Source organism: Cephus cinctus, unplaced genomic scaffold (genome assembly GCF_000341935.2).
Source record: "Cephus cinctus unplaced genomic scaffold, Ccin1 Ccin1_scaffold1465, whole genome shotgun sequence".
Classification (NCBI taxonomy): domain Eukaryota; kingdom Metazoa; phylum Arthropoda; class Insecta; order Hymenoptera; family Cephidae; genus Cephus; species Cephus cinctus.
This window is the reverse complement of record NW_014333832.1, coordinates 100,508-119,805: the sequence shown is the minus strand read 5'-3', so window position 1 is coordinate 119,805 and position 19,298 is coordinate 100,508. Positions and strand designations below refer to the sequence as shown.

The 19,298-nt window shown below is 36.0% G+C and overlaps 5 protein-coding genes and 1 long non-coding RNA gene across 10 annotated transcripts; 1 reads left to right on the top strand and 5 right to left on the bottom strand.

Moving 5' to 3' along the window:
* Nucleotides 1-209: 209 nt before the first annotated feature.
* Nucleotides 210-975, bottom strand: LOC107273169. 2 transcript variants are annotated; one of them, XR_001539168.2, is made up of 3 exons: nucleotides 875-975; nucleotides 709-803; nucleotides 210-557 (listed from the first exon to the last, which is right to left on the bottom strand). It is a non-coding gene; the product is annotated as an uncharacterized LOC107273169 (long non-coding RNA). The 2 variants fall into 2 exon arrangements; XR_001539169.2 differs by having other exon boundaries at nucleotides 210-419.
* LOC107273167 (nucleolar GTP-binding protein 2) lies at nucleotides 971-3,543 on the top strand. Its single transcript, XM_015751071.2, has 2 exons — nucleotides 971-1,108; nucleotides 1,295-3,543. Exon 2 carries the CDS (start codon nucleotides 1,300-1,302, stop codon nucleotides 3,466-3,468), a length of 2,169 nt encoding a protein of 722 aa, XP_015606557.1. The 5' UTR covers nucleotides 971-1,108; nucleotides 1,295-1,299; the 3' UTR covers nucleotides 3,469-3,543.
* An 84-nt stretch (nucleotides 3,544-3,627) lies between these two features.
* On the bottom strand, nucleotides 3,628-5,289 carry LOC107273168. 2 transcript variants are annotated; one of them, XM_015751072.1, is made up of 2 exons: nucleotides 5,134-5,289; nucleotides 3,628-5,066 (listed from the first exon to the last, which is right to left on the bottom strand). In XM_015751072.1, exon 2 carries the CDS (start codon nucleotides 5,050-5,052, stop codon nucleotides 3,829-3,831), a length of 1,224 nt encoding a protein of 407 aa, XP_015606558.1. In that variant the 5' UTR covers nucleotides 5,053-5,066; nucleotides 5,134-5,289; the 3' UTR covers nucleotides 3,628-3,828. The 2 variants fall into 2 exon arrangements, with proteins under 2 accessions (XP_015606558.1, XP_015606559.1); XM_015751073.2 differs by having other exon boundaries at nucleotides 3,628-5,059; nucleotides 5,134-5,285.
* A 1,346-nt stretch (nucleotides 5,290-6,635) lies between these two features.
* On the bottom strand, nucleotides 6,636-9,656 carry LOC107273159. Its single transcript, XM_025090447.1, has 2 exons — nucleotides 8,415-9,656; nucleotides 6,636-8,383 (listed from the first exon to the last, which is right to left on the bottom strand). The coding sequence occupies exons 1-2, from the start codon at nucleotides 8,896-8,898 to the stop codon at nucleotides 7,677-7,679; spliced, it is 1,191 nt and encodes a 396-aa protein (XP_024946215.1). The 5' UTR covers nucleotides 8,899-9,656; the 3' UTR covers nucleotides 6,636-7,676.
* A 119-nt stretch (nucleotides 9,657-9,775) lies between these two features.
* LOC107273166 (glucosamine-6-phosphate isomerase) lies at nucleotides 9,776-12,634 on the bottom strand. 3 transcript variants are annotated; one of them, XM_015751068.2, is made up of 6 exons: nucleotides 12,489-12,634; nucleotides 11,706-11,845; nucleotides 11,342-11,626; nucleotides 10,910-11,268; nucleotides 10,591-10,672; nucleotides 9,776-10,206 (listed from the first exon to the last, which is right to left on the bottom strand). In XM_015751068.2, exons 2-6 carry the CDS (start codon nucleotides 11,827-11,829, stop codon nucleotides 10,184-10,186), a joined length of 873 nt encoding a protein of 290 aa, XP_015606554.1. In that variant the 5' UTR covers nucleotides 11,830-11,845; nucleotides 12,489-12,634; the 3' UTR covers nucleotides 9,776-10,183. The 3 variants fall into 3 exon arrangements, with proteins under 3 accessions (XP_015606554.1, XP_015606555.1, XP_015606556.1); XM_015751069.2 differs by lacking the exon at nucleotides 12,489-12,634 and adding an exon at nucleotides 11,952-12,103; XM_015751070.2 differs by lacking the exon at nucleotides 10,591-10,672.
* A 690-nt stretch (nucleotides 12,635-13,324) lies between these two features.
* Nucleotides 13,325-19,291, bottom strand: LOC107273165 (kynurenine/alpha-aminoadipate aminotransferase, mitochondrial). The gene is made up of 9 exons (XM_025090446.1): nucleotides 16,330-19,291; nucleotides 16,051-16,216; nucleotides 15,788-15,974; nucleotides 14,920-15,036; nucleotides 14,394-14,844; nucleotides 14,090-14,298; nucleotides 13,968-14,032; nucleotides 13,842-13,879; nucleotides 13,325-13,671 (listed from the first exon to the last, which is right to left on the bottom strand). The coding sequence occupies exons 1-8, from the start codon at nucleotides 16,436-16,438 to the stop codon at nucleotides 13,876-13,878; spliced, it is 1,308 nt and encodes a 435-aa protein (XP_024946214.1). The 5' UTR covers nucleotides 16,439-19,291; the 3' UTR covers nucleotides 13,325-13,671; nucleotides 13,842-13,875.
* Nucleotides 19,292-19,298: the final 7 nt, after the last annotated feature.

Here is a 19,298-nt window from a genome sequence, read left to right as displayed (position 1 = left end):
AAATAAATATAGGAAAAGTAAGACGAGCACAATGGAAACTCAGACGGAAAAGAGTGAAACGAGAATTCAGAAAGGAAGATAGAAATAAAGAAGTCAAAATGTAGAAAAGTAAGGAATAGAGTTTTAAAAGTAGAGAAGAAACGAGGAAAGAGATAAGTGAGAAAGTAAAGAATGAAGGATAAAGAAATAAATATAGAAAAAGAAGAAGGTTGGTAAAAGATAAGAGGGGTGCTTCCAAGAGACCAGTATAGGAGACCGGCTCGAGGAAGAATGAGCGCTCGGAGTCCGGGCGCTGCCTTCGTCGCTTCCCCCACTCCCACCCCACTCACGAATCCTGCTCGTCGAGGTTGCGCGCACACAATTTTGGGCAACTTTCAGTACTTCTAAACATTCTTGGCCAGGATTTCTGATGTCCAAGTCTTAATACCCAAGAGCAAATCATATACTTGTTATTTAAAGATGTTTTAATAAAATAAAGAACAAATTGCGGAGCAAAATGGAACAAATTAAGAGCAGTTGATTCATTGAGAATAGCATATGAAAATCTGCTTGGTTATCTGGAATAGCAATAACAAAAATATTTTTCTGTTTTAATGAATATTTTTTGTCAATTGGAACACAATAAAAAAATAGACGTCACCCGCGATATGTTCGTTGTTGTTGCATTAATACTTAAGTTGACAAACGGTTAAATGTTTGATGACTTACCAAAAAATCTTCATGAAATTTACAAAATTTTTAGTTAGATCAACCTCTTAGCGCAACGCGTTGCACATCTTAATATTACTATTGTAATCGACCATCTGCAATTAATTTCATAGGATATCATGTGTGCAACATGTCTGCATAATTTTTATGAAATTCACATGAATACCTGCATAGGCTTCTAGACCAATTTCAAAATGTCGATAAAGCAGGGAACTTGATTATGTTGGAAACACATTTGGTACTGCCCTCCACTGCCCTCTCATGGTGCTGACGGCTTTAGTTGGTCAAGTTGGTTCTACACGTGCGAGCGAGGAAGGCTGAAACAAGAGCGTGGTTTTAACCTCCGTTTGCGTATGCTATTATTTAATTAATTCGTTCAAGGAGAATTATTTCTTAATAAGTAAGTAGGATTTGTAAAATCAGAATCAGTTTTCATACTGGTAAAGAAATGATTCTAAATCACCAATAAATGTATTTAATATGTGTACAGAATACAATTATTTAATCATATGTTAATTTTAAAAAATAGACTATAATGATGTCATACAAAGTTAACTGTTTATAAATAAATTATTTATATTTTTAGACAAAATGGCAAAGTCACACTCCACAAGCAAAGCTCCTCGGAAGCAGGGTTTTAATCGTTCAGGACATAGTATGAATCCTGAACGACCTACGGAAGGTCTTAAGGGAGTAGCTAAAGTACGTACAAAGGCTACCATCAAGAGATTACAAATGTACCGCAACCAAAAACCAAAACGGAATAAGGTTGGAGAGATAATTAGTCCTGCTCCGTTTCAAGGATGGCATACATCTGGAACGATATCCCGTGTAGAACCAAATCAGAAATGGTTTGGAAATACAAAGGTCATTTCACAAAATGCGTTACAGAAATTTCAAACAGAACTGGGTGCTGCTATGAAAAATCCTTACCAAGTTGTAATAAAGCCAACACAACTACCCGTAACATTATTACAACAAAAAGCAGCAAATGCTCGAGTACATTTATTAGATACAGAAAGTTTTGAAAGTGTGTTTGGTCCAAAGAAGCTACGCAAGAAACCAAATTTGAGTATATCATCTTACGATGAGTTACAGAAACATGCAGAAGAGAAGGAAGAAAATTATGACAAAGAAAAGGATACAAAAGACATTGATCTAATCCGCCCTGATACTGGAATGAAGGATGCTCAAAGAGACTGGGTAATGGCTGCTGGTCAGAGCAAACGAATTTGGAATGAACTGTACAAAGTTATAGACTCATCAGACGTTGTTCTTCAAATTCTTGACGCCAGAGATCCTATGGGTACTCGTTCACCTCCAGTAGAAAAATATTTAAAGACAGAGAAGGCCCACAAGCATCTAATTTTCGTATTGAATAAAGTGGATCTGGTACCAACTTGGGTAACACAACGCTGGGTCGCAATTTTAAGTGCTGAATATCCTACAGTCGCTTTCCATGCATCTTTGACTCATCCTTTTGGAAAGGGTTCTCTAATAAATCTTCTTCGTCAGTTTGCTAAATTACATATGGACAGGAAACAAATTAGTGTAGGATTTATTGGTTATCCAAACACAGGAAAAAGTTCAATAATCAACACTTTGAGGTCCAAAAAGGTGTGTAAAGTTGCGCCTATCGCTGGGGAAACTAAAGTTTGGCAATACATTACCCTTATGCGTCGTATTTACTTGATAGACTGTCCAGGAGTTGTCTATCCGTCATCTGAAACAGATACTGAGAAAGTTCTCAAAGGAGTAGTGAGAGTAGAGCTTGTTCAAAGTCCTGAGGATTATATTCCAGCTGTTCTTGAACGCGTGAAACCGGAATACATGCGTAAAACTTATAAAATCGACGCATGGTCGGATCATATCGATTTTTTGGAAAAGCTTGCACGAAGAACTGGAAAGTTACTTAAAAAAGGTGAACCTGACGTAGGAGCAGTTTCTCGTATGGTGCTTAACGACTGGCAGCGTGGAAAATTACCATTTTTCGTAGCCCCCGTTGGATTTGAAGAGCCTCTGTCAAAACAGTCTGAAAACGTGACAGTCGATACACAAGAAAATGTAGAAAACGTTAAAGAATTCAACGATCAGAAAACTGATGACACTCATTCCGAAAGTAAACAACCACATGCTCCCATAACAGTCGTGCAGGATTTCAAAAAGATCAAAGTAGTCCTATCTTATTCACCTGATGACATGAAGAACGACTTAGTCACTGATAACAGTGTTAGTGAAAATGCTGATGATAAAAGTACCAGTATTTCTGAGTCCATTATTCAGTCTGATATATCATCAGATACTGACTGCGAAGAAGAGGAACAATTAAATGATACAGTTGACGAAGGTGAAATTCAGACAAATTTGAATAATACGAGTAAGGAACTCGAAGCAAAGGATGCTCAAGATTCTATAACAGAGAGTATGGCTACTGATGATAATGACCAGACCTTTAAAGCAGTTGAAAAAGATAATTTAATGCAGAGTGCGTTGGATTTTCATGATGAGCACCATGAGTCTAGTGACAGTGAAACAGAGAATCATAAAACGATATCTACCAGTGGCACATTTAGCGTATCTGCCATAAAAAATACAAAGCATAAACAACTTAATGGGAAAGAAAAAAAATTGACCAGTAAACAGCGCCGCGCTATTGAAAGAGCTAGTAAACGCAAGAAAATCGGTAGCGATTTTTATGAAGTTACAAATGTGAAAAATAGGAATCGCAATAGAAAGGTTCCAAAAGTAAAAAGAAAATAAGATCGGCCTTACATTCTGTTTTGATCATGATATATGTAAGTATTATGATGATGAAAAATAAAGGCATAAGACATACGTGTACATATTTAATAATTACATAAGTTCCATAATAAATTACGAAGGATTTTTAAATAAATTATTTTCAAAAGACAACAGAAATTAACATAATCTACTTTGACATTATTACCATCTTTATCATAATAATTCGTCATTAAAATAAAAATTGAGATTTACAGAAATATACTTGCTACACCCAATATTTCTTTCACCAACCTGAGAAGCTAATAATATTATTACAGAATAAATCCCTAAAATACTTAACAGGAATCGAGGAGCATAAATACAAAATTAATTGATATATTATATCCATTTTCTTGCAAGATAAAACAGTACAGTGTTTGCTACTTTTTTTTTAAATATTTCATTCCCTGGTAGCTTTAAGAATTCCTCTGGACTGACTAATGCACTATTTTGAATTTCACTTTTGGTTTTTGTTATCGCTTTAAACATAAACAAAGTATCAATTAATTTATTAGGAGCATTTTTCCTCAATTCCAAATTAAAGTTTTCCCTAGTATAATTTTCGATATTGCATTTGACTTCTTCCAAGGTATTTATTAAATGCTGATGATACAAATCAATCAATTCATCAAAATGGGATTGAATAACATCCTCAACCACGCTGGAGAGTATAAAAAACACAAGATCTCTGATAGGACTGGCATATCTGAACACTTGAAAGTCCACAAATTTCACTTTCTCAGGTACTCCCATAGAATTATAACAGAACATTATATTATTGGTCCATAAATCATCGTGTATAAAAGTTCCAAAGGGTTCATTTAAATCATACGTTTCTTTGACACTCTTCTCCATTGTTGTTCTAACTGAAGATGTATATTGTTTAACGCTTGGTATACCTAGCAACTCTGTACATACCGAATCAATATTTTCATACATGAACAAAGTTGTGTTAATCAGTTCAGAACCACCGACGTTCCTCATCTCCTCAAAGAATTCAGGTCTCTTTAATTTTAAAGCTATACCCAAGCCATGAAATTTGGCTAAATTTTGTATGACTAATTTAGCATGTCTCAAATCCATTCCAGTGATCCGGTTGCCAATTTTGTAATTATCTATTGACAAATTTTCAAGAAGAATCGCCGCATCTTCGTCGACCATCTCATCTCCGAGTAACGAGAGTCTAGCTCCATAAAACTTTGGAGCCCCATCAAAGAGGTCATCTTCTTGTACGCCAGCATCCTGTTGCAAGATTCTATATGCAGGCAGCACTTCCTTATACATAGCAATCTCTTTTGGAAATGTCCTCTCGGATTCGAAGCACTTCCGCAAGAAATCGACAGCAGGTACCATCTTTGCTACTGCATGAATCATCTTAGATTTTGAAAATTTATTATTTTTAATTGTAGCCTCCACTTTGTACATTGTACTTCCATAATTATCACCCGGTGCCGTTAGATAGGACGTGGTAAAATTTTCCAAAATCATATTATCCCCAAATTCGGATTTGAATAATCCATCTGGTTGCTTCAAGGTGATTACTGTTTGCTGGTCGAACCACATTTTTGATCTAATTTCTTAAATGTTAATCGAGTAATTAATTGTTTCTTTTCCTAAATTAATGAAAACAAATATTCTACTCACATAATTCTGAAACCCAAGTTTCACAGTGAATATTTATATCCAAATGCTTTTTACACTTTCTGAAATACAATGTCTACATTAAAGAAGATTACCAACGTTTTTGCTTTAAGAATTAAAGATCTACTGGTATCAAAACGCTAATAGCAAGTATCTATATGAAAAAATCTCAGCCAATTAAATAGTAGCTTGCAAAAAGTGCTGTTCTGTTGGAGTATCCTAATTTCACGTTACATTGATGTAACTAGTCATTCGGTTTAAAATGTTAGAAATATTACGTGTAGTACGAATCACGACATCTAAACATATGCTATTATACATCATCATTGTTTTTGTAAAGGCTGTACGAAATTTCTTACCTACAATTTGCAAACTAATTGCACATCAACTAACGTAATGGCACATTGAATAACACTCTACATAATAATATGACACTTTTACAAAGCAGCCCCTGCTTAAAAAATACGATAGAATTCTATAAGAAACAATAAAACTAATTGCTCATTTCAATCCTTTTCTATCAGTCCTATCTACATCAAGTTGAAGTGATGATAGAGTTTCTATATAATGTAATCTGAACCTATGAGGTTGTTGCTTTATCGTAATAATACGATAGAAATTTAATCTATACCTATATGTATTTTCATATAAGCAATACGTATATCTATGGTAATATGAAATTCACGTTCTATTACGTATATGATGCTATATGATTCTATATGAATCATATTCTTATATTTATTAATATGAAAATGCGTGATAGGAATCGAATCGTTTTCTATCGCCACCAACTTATTAGGGAAGAATATGAAATAAACGATAACCTTCTTACATGGCTTAATAACAAATGGTTTTCCCAGAAATAATAATGAATTTAAGGATGCATTGCATGTACGTTTCCCACCAATAATCTGATTTGATTGGAATTTGAGTGCTTCGAGACGAGAATAAAACTCTGAAAAAAGTCGACGTCTTGGAAGATAGGAAGAATGTTTATTTTTAATAATAATGCCAAAAAGTTACTAACAAATGAATTGAAAAAATTATTTTACATATTCGATAGAAAACTTTCATGTGAAATGAAGTCTCTAATTTTTCCGATAAAAAAAAAGTATTCTGTATCCCCAAGACACTGAATTTTGTCAAATTTTTCCCTTATCGCAAGACACTCAACGAAATCAATCTTTTGGTTGAGAATTTATGTACAATGCATTCTTAATACAATTAACTAGCGATCGATTTGTCGTGTCATGCATGAAGTCATCCTATATAATATGCAATAATAAACCTATTAAAAACGATAAACAATTGATCTGCTTCTTTTCATATAAAACGATAGAAATTTTATAGGAAATATTAGACAACGAATCTAAATTTTACGAACCAAAAACACGATTGGATTAGATAGGATTTTTTTTAAATCGTTTTCTATCGCATTTTTTAAGCAGGGAGTCGGTTCAAATTATTTTCTAGTTTTAATCAAAAGACACAGGTGATTCCCTGACCTTTCGGTTGTACTTCGCGACTTCTTTCCTTCCGAAGCGTCTAACTTAAAAAAAAATTATTTTTATCGCTTCATTTATATTTAGACATGTTTAAATACGCTCTAAAATTTTATTTTGCTATAATTATCTATATTGCCCTGTTATAATCGCTAGAGCCATTCTTTACTGATAAAATACAAAAATATTTCACGCAAGCGTCTCATAAACATTTCATTACTTTTGATACTTGATGGTCTTATCAACACCATCAATTTCAATGTTAATGGTTATAATATTTAGCATGAATATACAGTGCAATATTTCTAACTTTGCATCGACAAAACTTTCATAGCAAAAGTCTATAAGTTCATCGATATTTTTTCGCGCGTCGTCATTAAGACGTGGACAAAAAGAATATTAAATCTCGCAAGGGACTTTGATACATGTATATTTGAATGAAGCATCATCTGCATGAAGCATCATATTATTTACTGAAAAGTCAAAATATATTACGGTGCCTCACGGTTCTTCACGCGTGACTAACCAAGAGTCCGATATTCATTGAAGTGAATGTAAGCAAACTTCGAGGCGTACTTTTTCCTATCGCAGGATCCGTGTTCATTCCTTCCAACAAGTTTTTCATTAATTTCTCGCACATTTCACATTCTAATTATCTCGATAGATTTTTTGGAGAACCGTTATTCGTCGGGATTTGACTGATTTATTGAAATAATTGAATGACTTGGCAGAATTGAAATCTAAAATTATTCCTGTGCGTATTTACGACTTCTAAATTATAATAGAATTTTTTATAATGAAATTACTGTGCCTTCTCTGAATTACAATGCAGTACGTGAAACATTTGCACGGAATACGTCAGTGTACTTGTTTCTTAATTCAAATGATTATAACAAAACAATTGTGCTTGAGGTATTATTGTTAAAAGACAAGCTAAATTATAAATTACTTCTAAATTATAATTCCACATGCAACTACACTGTTACGCCTGTATTCCATCTACACGAAAATAGTCGCTCTTGTAAACATTATGTTCTACCCACGTCACAACCATCCTTTCTCAACGTAATATAACATTATTTCACGCAAGCGTATCACATACAGCTCATTTCCTCCGTACTCAAGGATTCCTGACGGATTCGTCTTATCTTCGCCGTCAACATCCAGCGTCAAAATTTTCATCATGATCAGACAATGCAATAATTCTAATCGTGCGTCCTCTATAAGATGTTTATCTAAGACTTCCCGCGGAAACTTTGTCACGTCACATTCCATTCTAGCCAAAACAGCCAGAAAACTTTCATAGTAAAAGTCTATAAGTTCATCGATATCTTTTCGCGCGTCGCCGTCAAGACTTGTAAACAAAAAGAATATCAAATCGCGCATCGGACTTAGATACATATACATTTGAAAGTCCACAAATTTGACGTCATCCGGTTTACTATTCTCATCCACATGAAGCATCACATTGTTAACCCAAAAGTCATAATGTACTATGGTGCCCCATGGTTCTTCAGGTTCCGCCATGAGAGTATCAAATAAATCTTCAAAATTAAGAGCATAAATCTTCGAGGCATATTTTCCAATTACAGAATCAGTGGCTATCTTCTCCACCATATATTTTAAACTGTTCATCATCGATCCATCCAACTTTAAATCCACGGGTTTCATGAAAATCTTTAATTTCTCAAACTCTTCGGGTTTCTTCCATTTCAAGGCGATTCCAAGCGCGTGAAATCTCGCCAAAGACTTTATTATTAATTTTATTATTTTATTATTTATTTAGTATTAATTTCGTTTTATCCAAATCGTACCCTACCGACCGCACGCCACAGGAATAACCGCGAACCATCAAATTCTCCAATAGTATCGCAGCGTCGTCATCGAATTCAGCATTAGGATCCAATGACAGTCTAGAACCATAATACTTAGGACCAATATCAAAGGTTTCATCTTCCTTAAATCCGGATTCCAATTCCAGTTGCTTGTACGCTTCTAAAATATGTTCGTACACGCCAATTTCTTTTCGAAAAGTCAATGGACTTTGATACATTTCCCTCCCGTAAACAGATGGTGGTGCCATCTTTGCTATGGCGTGCAAAACCTCTTTGTCCGCCTTTTCATTCCTCCTGACAACAGCGTCCACTTTAATAATTGTACTCGCGTAATTCTCACCCGGGGGTAAAAGTTTCTCCGTTTTGAAGTCATCGACGACAAGTCCGTCACCAAGTTTCTTTCGTAACAGATCTTGCAAATCGCGAAGCATAATTTTAAATATATCTCACTAGTCGACAGGTAGACTTTCTACATGACTATAACGGTAATTCTCTCACGATTTTTATATTCTTCTATATAATCGCCACGCTACCAAAATTATTTGACTATGGCAGAGAATACCTCTTCACACTCTGAAATTAGCGGCAGTACTAAACTGATGTGACAATTAGATCAGTTGATCTATTATGCATTTTCAGTAATCTTATTTGACAGCGGTACTCAACTATTTATCTTAGCGCTATTATTAACATTATCGACTCCGATCGGAGCCACTGCAAGCAGAAATTTTAGACTATGAATCCATGCAGATTTCAAAAATGAAATCTTAGTTATTCCCTCAACCTTAATTATTACATTACCTAGCATGTGCCGTGCCCAATTATTAATAATATAATTGAGTGAATGACCAGTAATTGTCTACTTTAATAAGAGAAGCAGAAGAATTTTTGAAACTTTCTATTTTATCTGTTTACTTAATATAATCTTGGTTGATAATGTATCGTTGTAGTTTAAAAATATCATTGGATTGTTATCTAAGTGTCACGGTATAAAAATATCTCTTCTAGTTATCAATATCACTATCCCTAACAACTCTAAGGCACATTCAAAATTATTTCTCCACGTGGCACACGGGATTAGATTTCATAACGTTTTTAATATCCTTTTAAACTGAATATCGTTTACTATGATTAAATAATTCACCTTATCCCCGTCATGCCTGTCGACCCAACAACCTTAATAGACTAATTCTTCTAAGTAGATGTGGGAGATGTAATGTTTACAAGGTCCTGTGATGATTATATAATTTATGATATTCTCCAGGACATACCTGAACACGACGACCAAACTCATGCTCAAGAATAATACATTTATTCAAAATACAATGAAATATCAAAATATTGTGGCATATTAGTTACAATGTAACTACTTTCCTTAGAGTATTAAAAGAACAAAGAAAATCAATGGCCATTTGCCATAAATCGAATGCAACTATTATCTCTTTGCTTCTCTTAATGATAATCATGTAACAAATATTATTTATAGTACTTAGCACAATTATAATAGAATAGTAATGTATATGCTGCTTCGTATCAATCACCATTTATCGTATATTATTCATTTATTACATACCAAGTGGATGATTCCATTGACGCTACCATTAGTCCAGATACTGTTGAATTCATCAGTCTTCAATTTTCATGTGTAATATATATTCTGTGCCGAACAGTGATAGTTGGAGTTAGGCAGGCAAGACCGAAGCCTCTTCTACGAGTTTACTGTGAATTCCCCATAGATTCTGTAATTAAAAAAACATGAATAGATTATTTTAATGTTTCAGGAATAAACTTATTCTAATTGGGCATGTAATCTTAACAATCAGGCATAGATTAGGTTCGTCAACTAGTGTTAGGTAAAAAAACGAACTAGCGTATAAACAGCAAAAAATATAGCTATATCATAAGCATTTAATGTGATTAAGATAGTGCCGAGTTTTTAATTATTAAAGCTGTAAATATTAAGAAATCTGCCATAGAACATATTTATTTGAGATAAGCAACAGATTAAATTTATCAAGCGTTTCGCTTTATTTTATATCTTTTATCATAACTTTGCGGATCGAATAAAAGCAATAGTTTGTCATATCGTTATACACGCAATGAGGTAAGACATGGATAACTACCATTCTGAACGTCGTGTAAAGGACGACGAGGGATCGCATCTCCATCTTCCTCAATCAATTTGTGATGAACCGCGCTGAGGGCCTGGACAGTATGCAGGTAAAATATACAATACCAATCATATAATAGAAAATCTTGAAAATTGAAAACAGTTTTTAGCTAATGATAATAAAATTAAGAATTTAATACAGCTTTCATGATTTACTAAAGCGTTGTTATTGTGGGGTTAGCGAAAATGAAAAAATTGGTCATGTAAAGTAGGTTTTTCAACTAGAAGAATGATTGGGATTTTACAAATTTAAAAAACGGATGCTAATGTACCTTGAAGTATTTGACTGTCTTCACACGTAATTCAAGAGTAGCATCTTCGTCACAGATGATCAGTGTGCGTGGATGCTGCTGAAAAGCAGATACAGTCCACATATGATTGACTCCTTCTTCAATAGCTTTGTATAGTGCGAAAGCCTTGTGTGATCCTGTGATCAAGATCATCACTTCTTTCGCATCCATCACAGTACCAACGCCAACAGTCAATGCTTGTTTAGGGACCTTATTTATGTCATTTCCAAAGAACCGTGCATTAGCTTCCAGGGTATCCTGAGCTAAGGTTTTCACCCTTGTACGAGAGGCCAGAGAGGACCCAGGTTCATTGAAGGCTATGTGTCCATCAGGTCCGATACCTAATTTGCAAAAAGTATCGTTAGAATCTTCATGAATATTTTTTTCTTTTGGTATAATGAAATTTTACTTTACCTCCGATAAATAATTCAATTCCACCAGCTTCTTTAATTTTTCTCTCAAATTCATTACATTCTTGCATGAGATCTGGTGCATTACCATCCAAAATATGAACATTCTTTGGATCTATGTCTATATGCTTAAAGAAATTATTATACATATAATAGTGATAAGATTCTGGATGATCTCTCGGTAAGTCAACGTATTCATCCATATTAAATGTTTTTATATATTTAAAAGAAATTTTCCCAGCCTTATGATATTCTATGAGTTTTTTATACATCCCAAGTGGAGTACCTCCTGTCAATCAAAGCAATCAATATTAGGTATGCAAATCAATAAACATTTTAAAGTAGATAAAAGATATTAAACCACGTACCGGTAGGAAGTCCTAAAACAAAGTACTTATTCTCATTAGGTTGAAAGTCCTTGATTCTCTTAAGAACATATTTGGCTGACCACTCCGAAACATAATCCACTGTATCACAGATAACTAGACGCATTTTAGTTAATTATGTTCTGTAATAAGAGAATAAAAATAAGTATTTATCTATCAAACTTAAGAAGATGCTCATCAACACTCTTATAACTCAGAAACAAAACATATACTAGTGGTTCTACCTACAACGAATATATGGATGTTAGTAAATGGCTTTACCACAAAGCACAGATTAAAAAGTAGCAACGACCGTTTATCTCTGTATTGCAACACAAAGAAACCAGACACCGATATATAATTATACAGCTATAAAATATCTTCAGTCACATTTCAAAACTTATAAACGTTTACTACAGATACAGCTGTATATCCTTTAAGTGTATCTTATAAGACAAAGAAAAGTATTTTTCCAAAAAGATGAAACTATTAACGTATGCTGAAATGGAAATTGAGAATACAATTTCTCACATCTGACATTTTATACAATGAGGCCCAATTACTATAAGTCTTGAAATATTGATGGCACCTTTTCAGTCAAAGGTCAATAACCGACGGTTGTTGACCTTTGTATAAAGAATCATATAACAAAGAATTCCCCAACAATTTTTAAAGCTTTTTAAATTCCTTCTAATTCATCATTATAATATTGAAAAAATGCCGAGTAGTTATAGACTAGATACAGATGTCTTTCGAATAGGAATAAAGTAGTAGATAAATACAGACCCAGTTGACAAGTCAGCAAACTCTGAACACCAATTTCAAAGGTCTGTACCGTCTGTACTAACCTCCTGAAACAGCTGACACAGACTAACCTAATGTTAAATTCAGTAGATACAAATGAATTTTGACAAATGTATCAAAGAATACTTTTATGTATGTTCAACATGAGATGCATTACCAGTTTGATTTACTCTTCAGATAATAAACAAGCCAGTATAGAAAAAAAAATTAGACATTACAGCTGAAAATTAATTAGAAAATGATTTTAGCTGCAGTCACTAACTTTAATAACTAAGGATAAATAGACAGCGGGCACATTTGACTAGGTTCGGAATCGCAAGAGCCTGGATGCGGCGGAATTCGTACATTGACTTACCGACTGAAACATCCAAGTTACGAATCCACAGAAAGATGGTGCCGTCTACCAAATAATACGACAATGAATGGTGAAATTAAGTACATGCGTATCCCTTGAAGATCTACAAGTATTATCTTTGGCTAATCAGTCTTCAAGTTACATACAATAGAAAAATAAATAATTTTACAAAAGATCATGGAATAACTCATGATTTGATGAAGCTATATTGATGAAAAATATATGGTAGCAAGACGATAATTTGTGTTCAAATCGGTTGAATTTATTGTCACTAACAAGCTCGTAAAAGAAAAATGGAAAATTATTCATTTTTGTACCTAAAACAGCAAGTTTGAAACATTTTATTTTTATCCCTCATCCCATCTTACACTCCCATCAGTTATTCGTGAAAACCTCAAGATTGCTGCTTAAACGGACTTGTACGACGAATAGGAAAGAAATAGAAAATCAAAAGTAACTGACCAAATAATCCTTGTCTCCGATATGCTATATTCCTTGTGTACTGTCCATTTACGCGATGACTTGACGGTTACTGTTGCACTACGCGTATTGCCGTATACAAACTAATTATTCTATTATAATATAGAAAGTGGCGGTAAAAGGTAAAAAGTATAGGAATAGATGTCGGGAAGGGGACTGAGGATAAGAGGCAAAAAGTCTCAAGGGAAAGATATATAGTGAACGATTATTACAAATATTACAGCTGACAGAGAAAAAATGTAAGGGATCGGGTTAAGCGGTTGAGGGTGCAAAATGCACGCAATTGTCTTCCATGATAAAGTTTTCTTGCCTGCAGTATCTGTAATTTATCTGACAATACAAATATAATATCGGAGAATGTATTTTACGTTATTCGCAAACCTTCCGATCCTCTCAAAGAAATTTGTTTCCAGCAAAATACCAAACTTTCCAATTTTACTTATCTCTAAGTCTAAATTTGTTGCATTAAGACGACATATTGTTAGCTGAAAAATGCCTACCAGTTTATCCGGGTTAAAGAAGTAGGTCTATTCGTCATCTGTTAATAGGATTAAAACAACAATTATAAATACATTATATAGAAAGATTAAAATGAAAATAAAGGCATGAATAAAAGAAATAATCACACGCAGTCGCTCTTCTCTTTCTTATTAGTTTCTTCTCGAATGAGCTTGGCAATGATGCTCAGACCCTGCAAAGCATAAAATGAATATCAGAATGTAATATTTCACTACGCATTAAAACGAACCTTGTCGATTTCATCCGGCGTCGCATAGCTATAACAAAGTCGTAAATGCTGATCAGATACCGATATATCGAAATTGAATGCGTTTCCCGGTAGAGCAAAAACGCCATTAGGGATAAGTTTCTTCATCACGAGATCGAAGACGTCCTCCACCCCTAAGATCTTTATCCAGACGAACATGCCACCGTTTGGCACGTTCCACTCTGCCAGACCTAGAAAGAAAGGGGAGTCATAATGTTCTTAATGACGTTGGTAGATAATGAATAAGCTAGTAGCTTCAACGAACATAGACGCTCCAATTAATTACCTGTGAAATGTTTCTCTACAGCAGCCAGCATTATGTCACGTTTCTTCTTATAAAATTGTTGAATGTATTGAAAGTGCTCTTCAAATTGTTCTTGCTTCCAGCTCTCGAAGAGCTTGTAAAGCAAAACCTGAGAGAGGGACGAAGTGTGAAGAGTAGAATTTTCAATGTGGAGTACAATCTTCTGTAAAAGAAGCTGAGGAGCTGTGATAACCCCAACACGAAGTCCTGCGCTTATTATCTTACTGAACGAGTCGAATCTTATGACACGTCCGTCGGTATCCAAAGAGAAGAAGGATGTCGGTGGCTTCTCCAGGAAGTGAAGAAAGAAATAGGCATCGTCTTCGAGTATAAGGAAATCATAACGTTGCGCCAACTCGTAGATCCTTTTTCTACGATCCTCGGAGAGTACAGTCCCTGTAGGATTCGCACCAGTGGGATTGACATAGAGCACCTGAGATAAAAAAGAATCCTTGTCTCTTACTTTAAAACCAAAGATACGATTTCATAAAGACAGATAAATGTTTACCTTGGGAAGCACTAGGCCGTCCCGACGACGGTTCTCCAGTATCGTTTCAATCCCCTCTGGTATAATACCATCAGCATCATCGTCAATCCTGACGACTTCGACTCCCAAAGGATTCAGCTGAAAGGAAAATCAAGGACTAGGTCAAGAACAAACAGAACTGAGAGAGAACAAGCGACTACTACGAGTACTACTGGTCTTATACAATGTGAAATGACGTTGAAAATCATTAAAATGACCATGAAAAAATTGCGACAATTAATATGAAAATATTTTTAGCAACGAGAAGCAAAAAAATAAATAGTTTGACGTAACGGTGAGGTATGATACGTTATTATCTAGTGGCGCCATCTACGGAAAATAATATCCCATTCAAAGACTGAAGCTTTAATGATGCCATAATTACTACAGTTGTGTATTAAACGGCATCTGTTTCTCAGCAATTTCGTCCGAAAGGTGCTTTCCGTATGCAGAGTTATACCTGCTTGGTCGTCAATCGAATAAACTTCCTTGCCTAAAGTAAATTGCGCGTTTTATCGCGGTCATGAAAACTCCCAACTGTTAATCCCGTAAGGGCGTCTCGCTTTTGGACTTTCACGTTTTCAGCATTCCAAGATTCAAGAGTTTCTATATGTTTCTCTCTTCGACATCCATGCACCAGGTCGTTCTCTTGTCTCTTTACGACACTTGCTTAACGATCCTCAATGAATCTTTCTTATGTCGATCGTCTCCACGAGCTAAACTTTCTTAAACTCCTGGGAAAGTTCAGCTCGTTAGTCGATAAGTTAACAAAATTTTGCAAAAAGTAAACGAAAAATGGTTGAAAAATATTCGAAATGTAAGAATCCATAATTTTTTTATAAACACTCACCGCTCCAATGATTCCAGCGTAAGTCGGCCTCTGAACCATCACAGGATCACCTTCCTCGAGAAGAAGGTCAAATGCCTTGCAACATGCATCCTGTGATCCAGTAGTCAAGGCCAAGTCCCAATCATTCCTTGGTGGATTGTGCCATTTTATCTGAAACTCTCTCATCTTCTGCAAAAGCGGAGGATACCTGACGGAAAAGATAGCGGCGACAAAAATTCAAAATTATTATCAAGCTACAAAAATATCCCAACCAAAACACTCACCCTTGAGAAGCTCCATATTGTAAAGCTGTGTCAAGGTTCTGACCAGCAAGAGAATATCGTTGACCATCCTTGTACGTAACAGTAATATTAGCGAAAGGAAATGTTTCCGTGTTTGGCAATCCACCAGCTAAGAAGACTGAATCGGGTCTGTTGATACGGGCCTTGGCTAGATAAGTTCAGTATATCCAGAGAATAATCATCGACATCTCGAACTGTCCTTTACTTCAAGAGAAAGGAAAATTCAGAATATCCATATCCATAAAAACTTCACTTGCTTACTCATTTCCCTGATTAAGTTGGGCTTTCGTCTTTGCGAAGATTTCGTAGTGAACCTGGAGTAGTCCATATTCTTACAGCTGGCCATATATCTACGTGTGATCTTTTCCATTTAATAATTAACAATGGAAACTGAATCAACTTCACAGTTATATTAAACAAGAAATGCACCGACTAAGATAGTAAACCGATTCAGATTGACGTAATCTGTTGTCTAATACATAGCGGAATGAAGAGCGCACTGTGTGTTGACGTTCCGCGAGCAGGAAAGCCGTTACGACAGTTCGTACTGCGCATGCGTCGCATGCAAAGGGGTCTAATGAATAACGTCAGGCCCGACACATATTTCGGTATACGTAATATTATGAACACTCATTAACCCAAATAATAAAGAATGATATCAAAACAATAGATAAACGAGAAGCAGTGAGGTTATCGTGAATGAACTTTGCAAAATATTTTCCATCAACTGAAAGCGGATCAGTGACCCGAAGGGCCAGTCAAAATGGCCGACTGACGATACCAATAGAAAATCCAGATATAAGAAATCCTACAGGAAAGAATGAAAAGGAAATCCGATAGACATCAGCTATAATACTGATAAAAAGTGATATCGATGGCCTTTTTTCTAGATGTTATCCCGTCTCCACTCGCTATTCTACTCACAGAGCAGTCAGGCCATACGAATTTTTTTATACTGATGCTTACGCACGTGACGATACGTCGTATCGATCGACGATATCTGCTGACCAGCCGTAGGGAGGTGTAAAAAAAGTTTACAACTATTTTCATTGAACAACTGAATCGGATTAAAATGCTGCTCGACTACGATTAAACTTTCTGTTACTCACAATGAAGCAGGATAAATAAAAAAGACAGTCTACCATCGGAACAAACATGATTACACAAAGATAAGTAATTTGAAAAAAGAATCCAATCAATGTAACCTTACGAAAACAATTGAAGAATCACCAAGTGTATTATTTCGTAACATTTATTCCAATTCCTTGACACCTTGTCTGTGTATTACGTCATAAGTCCCAATACCGACTGGCATGTCTCTCCTGCGAATGGTCTGTATATGTCGTATCTCAATGCACCAAGTACACGTGAATCGTGTCGTCGACTTATTGTTTCGATAATATTTTTATCTTTTTAACCTCTCAAATAACACTGCACAACTTATTGTATTTATTGCGTGATAAATGCTCCTTTCGATATCAATAGATATTCAGCAGATTGGGCTTATTTGCGCAATTTTATTTAAACGCACTCTATACAGAGATAACGTGCAGTTCAAGTGCGGATGGGCTAGGAAAAACTGCCAGTAAAAAACGAGCAATCAATGTCGAATGGAACCTTTATCTTAAGGGAGACACAGTACGAGTACAAACTGATAAGCCGATCGATTCAATTTGGCTTTTAATAATCGCGCCAACATGAATGCTCGGCCGAACTCGTTCTGCAAGCCCGTTTACTTCTTCGAGGCCATTTTGACTTATTTTCGCAAACAATTTTTCCTACACTGGACTCTCCCCCTTTTCTTTTATCTTTCGCGTCGTCCCTTCCGTCTTTCTCTCTCGCACTCGTACAACTCATACATATCACACGCTTTTAAATCTCGCCTGAAATATTTACAAAACAGATGCTTAACCGATTAAACCCTTAACGATCGCTTATCATTACTTCTATAAGTACGAGTTTCGTCTCTCTTAATAAGGTAGTCAACACTTGCTCTCCCTAAGAAACGGTATTCGTAAAAACAACCCAATGTGAACATCCTTATGACAATCGTCGTTCCTCAGGGAAGCCACCCTTAACGCGAAAGGGAGGTTTCAAGCGCCGTTACGGCCCACCCTCTGTGCCGCTTTCTAGAGCACTTTGGACTTCTTTGGCACCAAGCAGAACGAGGGGGAGGGAGGGGTGGTGACGGTGGGGTGGATACGAGGATAAAAATGGATCAAGGTTATTTAAAGGCTGTTGAGAGAAAGTACGCTGATGACAGGAAGTGACGAAAAGTGCAAGAGGGTGGAATTCCCTAGGGGATTGGACGAATCGAGGGGGGGGAGCAAGGAAGAGGGTTAAAATTAAGGTACATATGGAAGATGGAGCAGGTTTGTTCCACGTTAGAAAAATACGCCGGGCTTCGTGACCTGGCGTCGCGATACGGTTGTCTGTCGCCGCATGAAATTTCTCTTAATTCCATTAATATCGCCTAAAAGGCCTAGAGTCTCTAGCTAAAGTCGAAGAGTAGAAAACTTATAAAAGTACGAAGGTCTACGCGACTCACTGACGACACGCGATTTCTCTCTCGCCTCTCTCTATCTCTCTCACTCTCATTCGTTTCACTCGTATTTGTCTTTTCCACGTGTCTCCCACACGCATCAGCCATCGGAAGCGAACGAGCCGAGAAATAGGATTGCGGGCATCCTAGGGACTTTTACGCTTGTCGCCATAGAGATAAGGGTCGAAACTCGCAGCCAGTAAGTCTGGCGAACCTGGACCTTGAGGGGGATTCCGTTATGTGACTTTTGCAAATGTGAAAATAACGTGAAGGAGTCAAACTTTTTCATGAATTATGTTTACATGAGTCTAAAGGGCGGAAAGTGAAGGGGATCTATGGGGGGGGGCGAGGAGTGGGTACCTCCCCACGTGACACAACAAGGAGGTAACGGAGGGGAGGGACACGGAGTTGAAGATTTCACTTTTCACATTTTTCACATGAGCAAAACTTACAGAAAAAAAAAATCCCTAGAGTTCGCCCAAGACCCCTCGAGGACGAGTATCGAGAAACAAAAGTGTCGCGTCCTCCGCTCCGAGCTGTCGCGTCTATATGGACGCCCCTTGATAGTCCGAAGAAATTGAACGACCGGAAGAAGTGCGACGGAAAGGCACCACAAGAGAAGAGTTTCGTACTAATTGATCGATCATTAATTCTAACTTAATCGATTATTCATTTATCCAATTCGTCC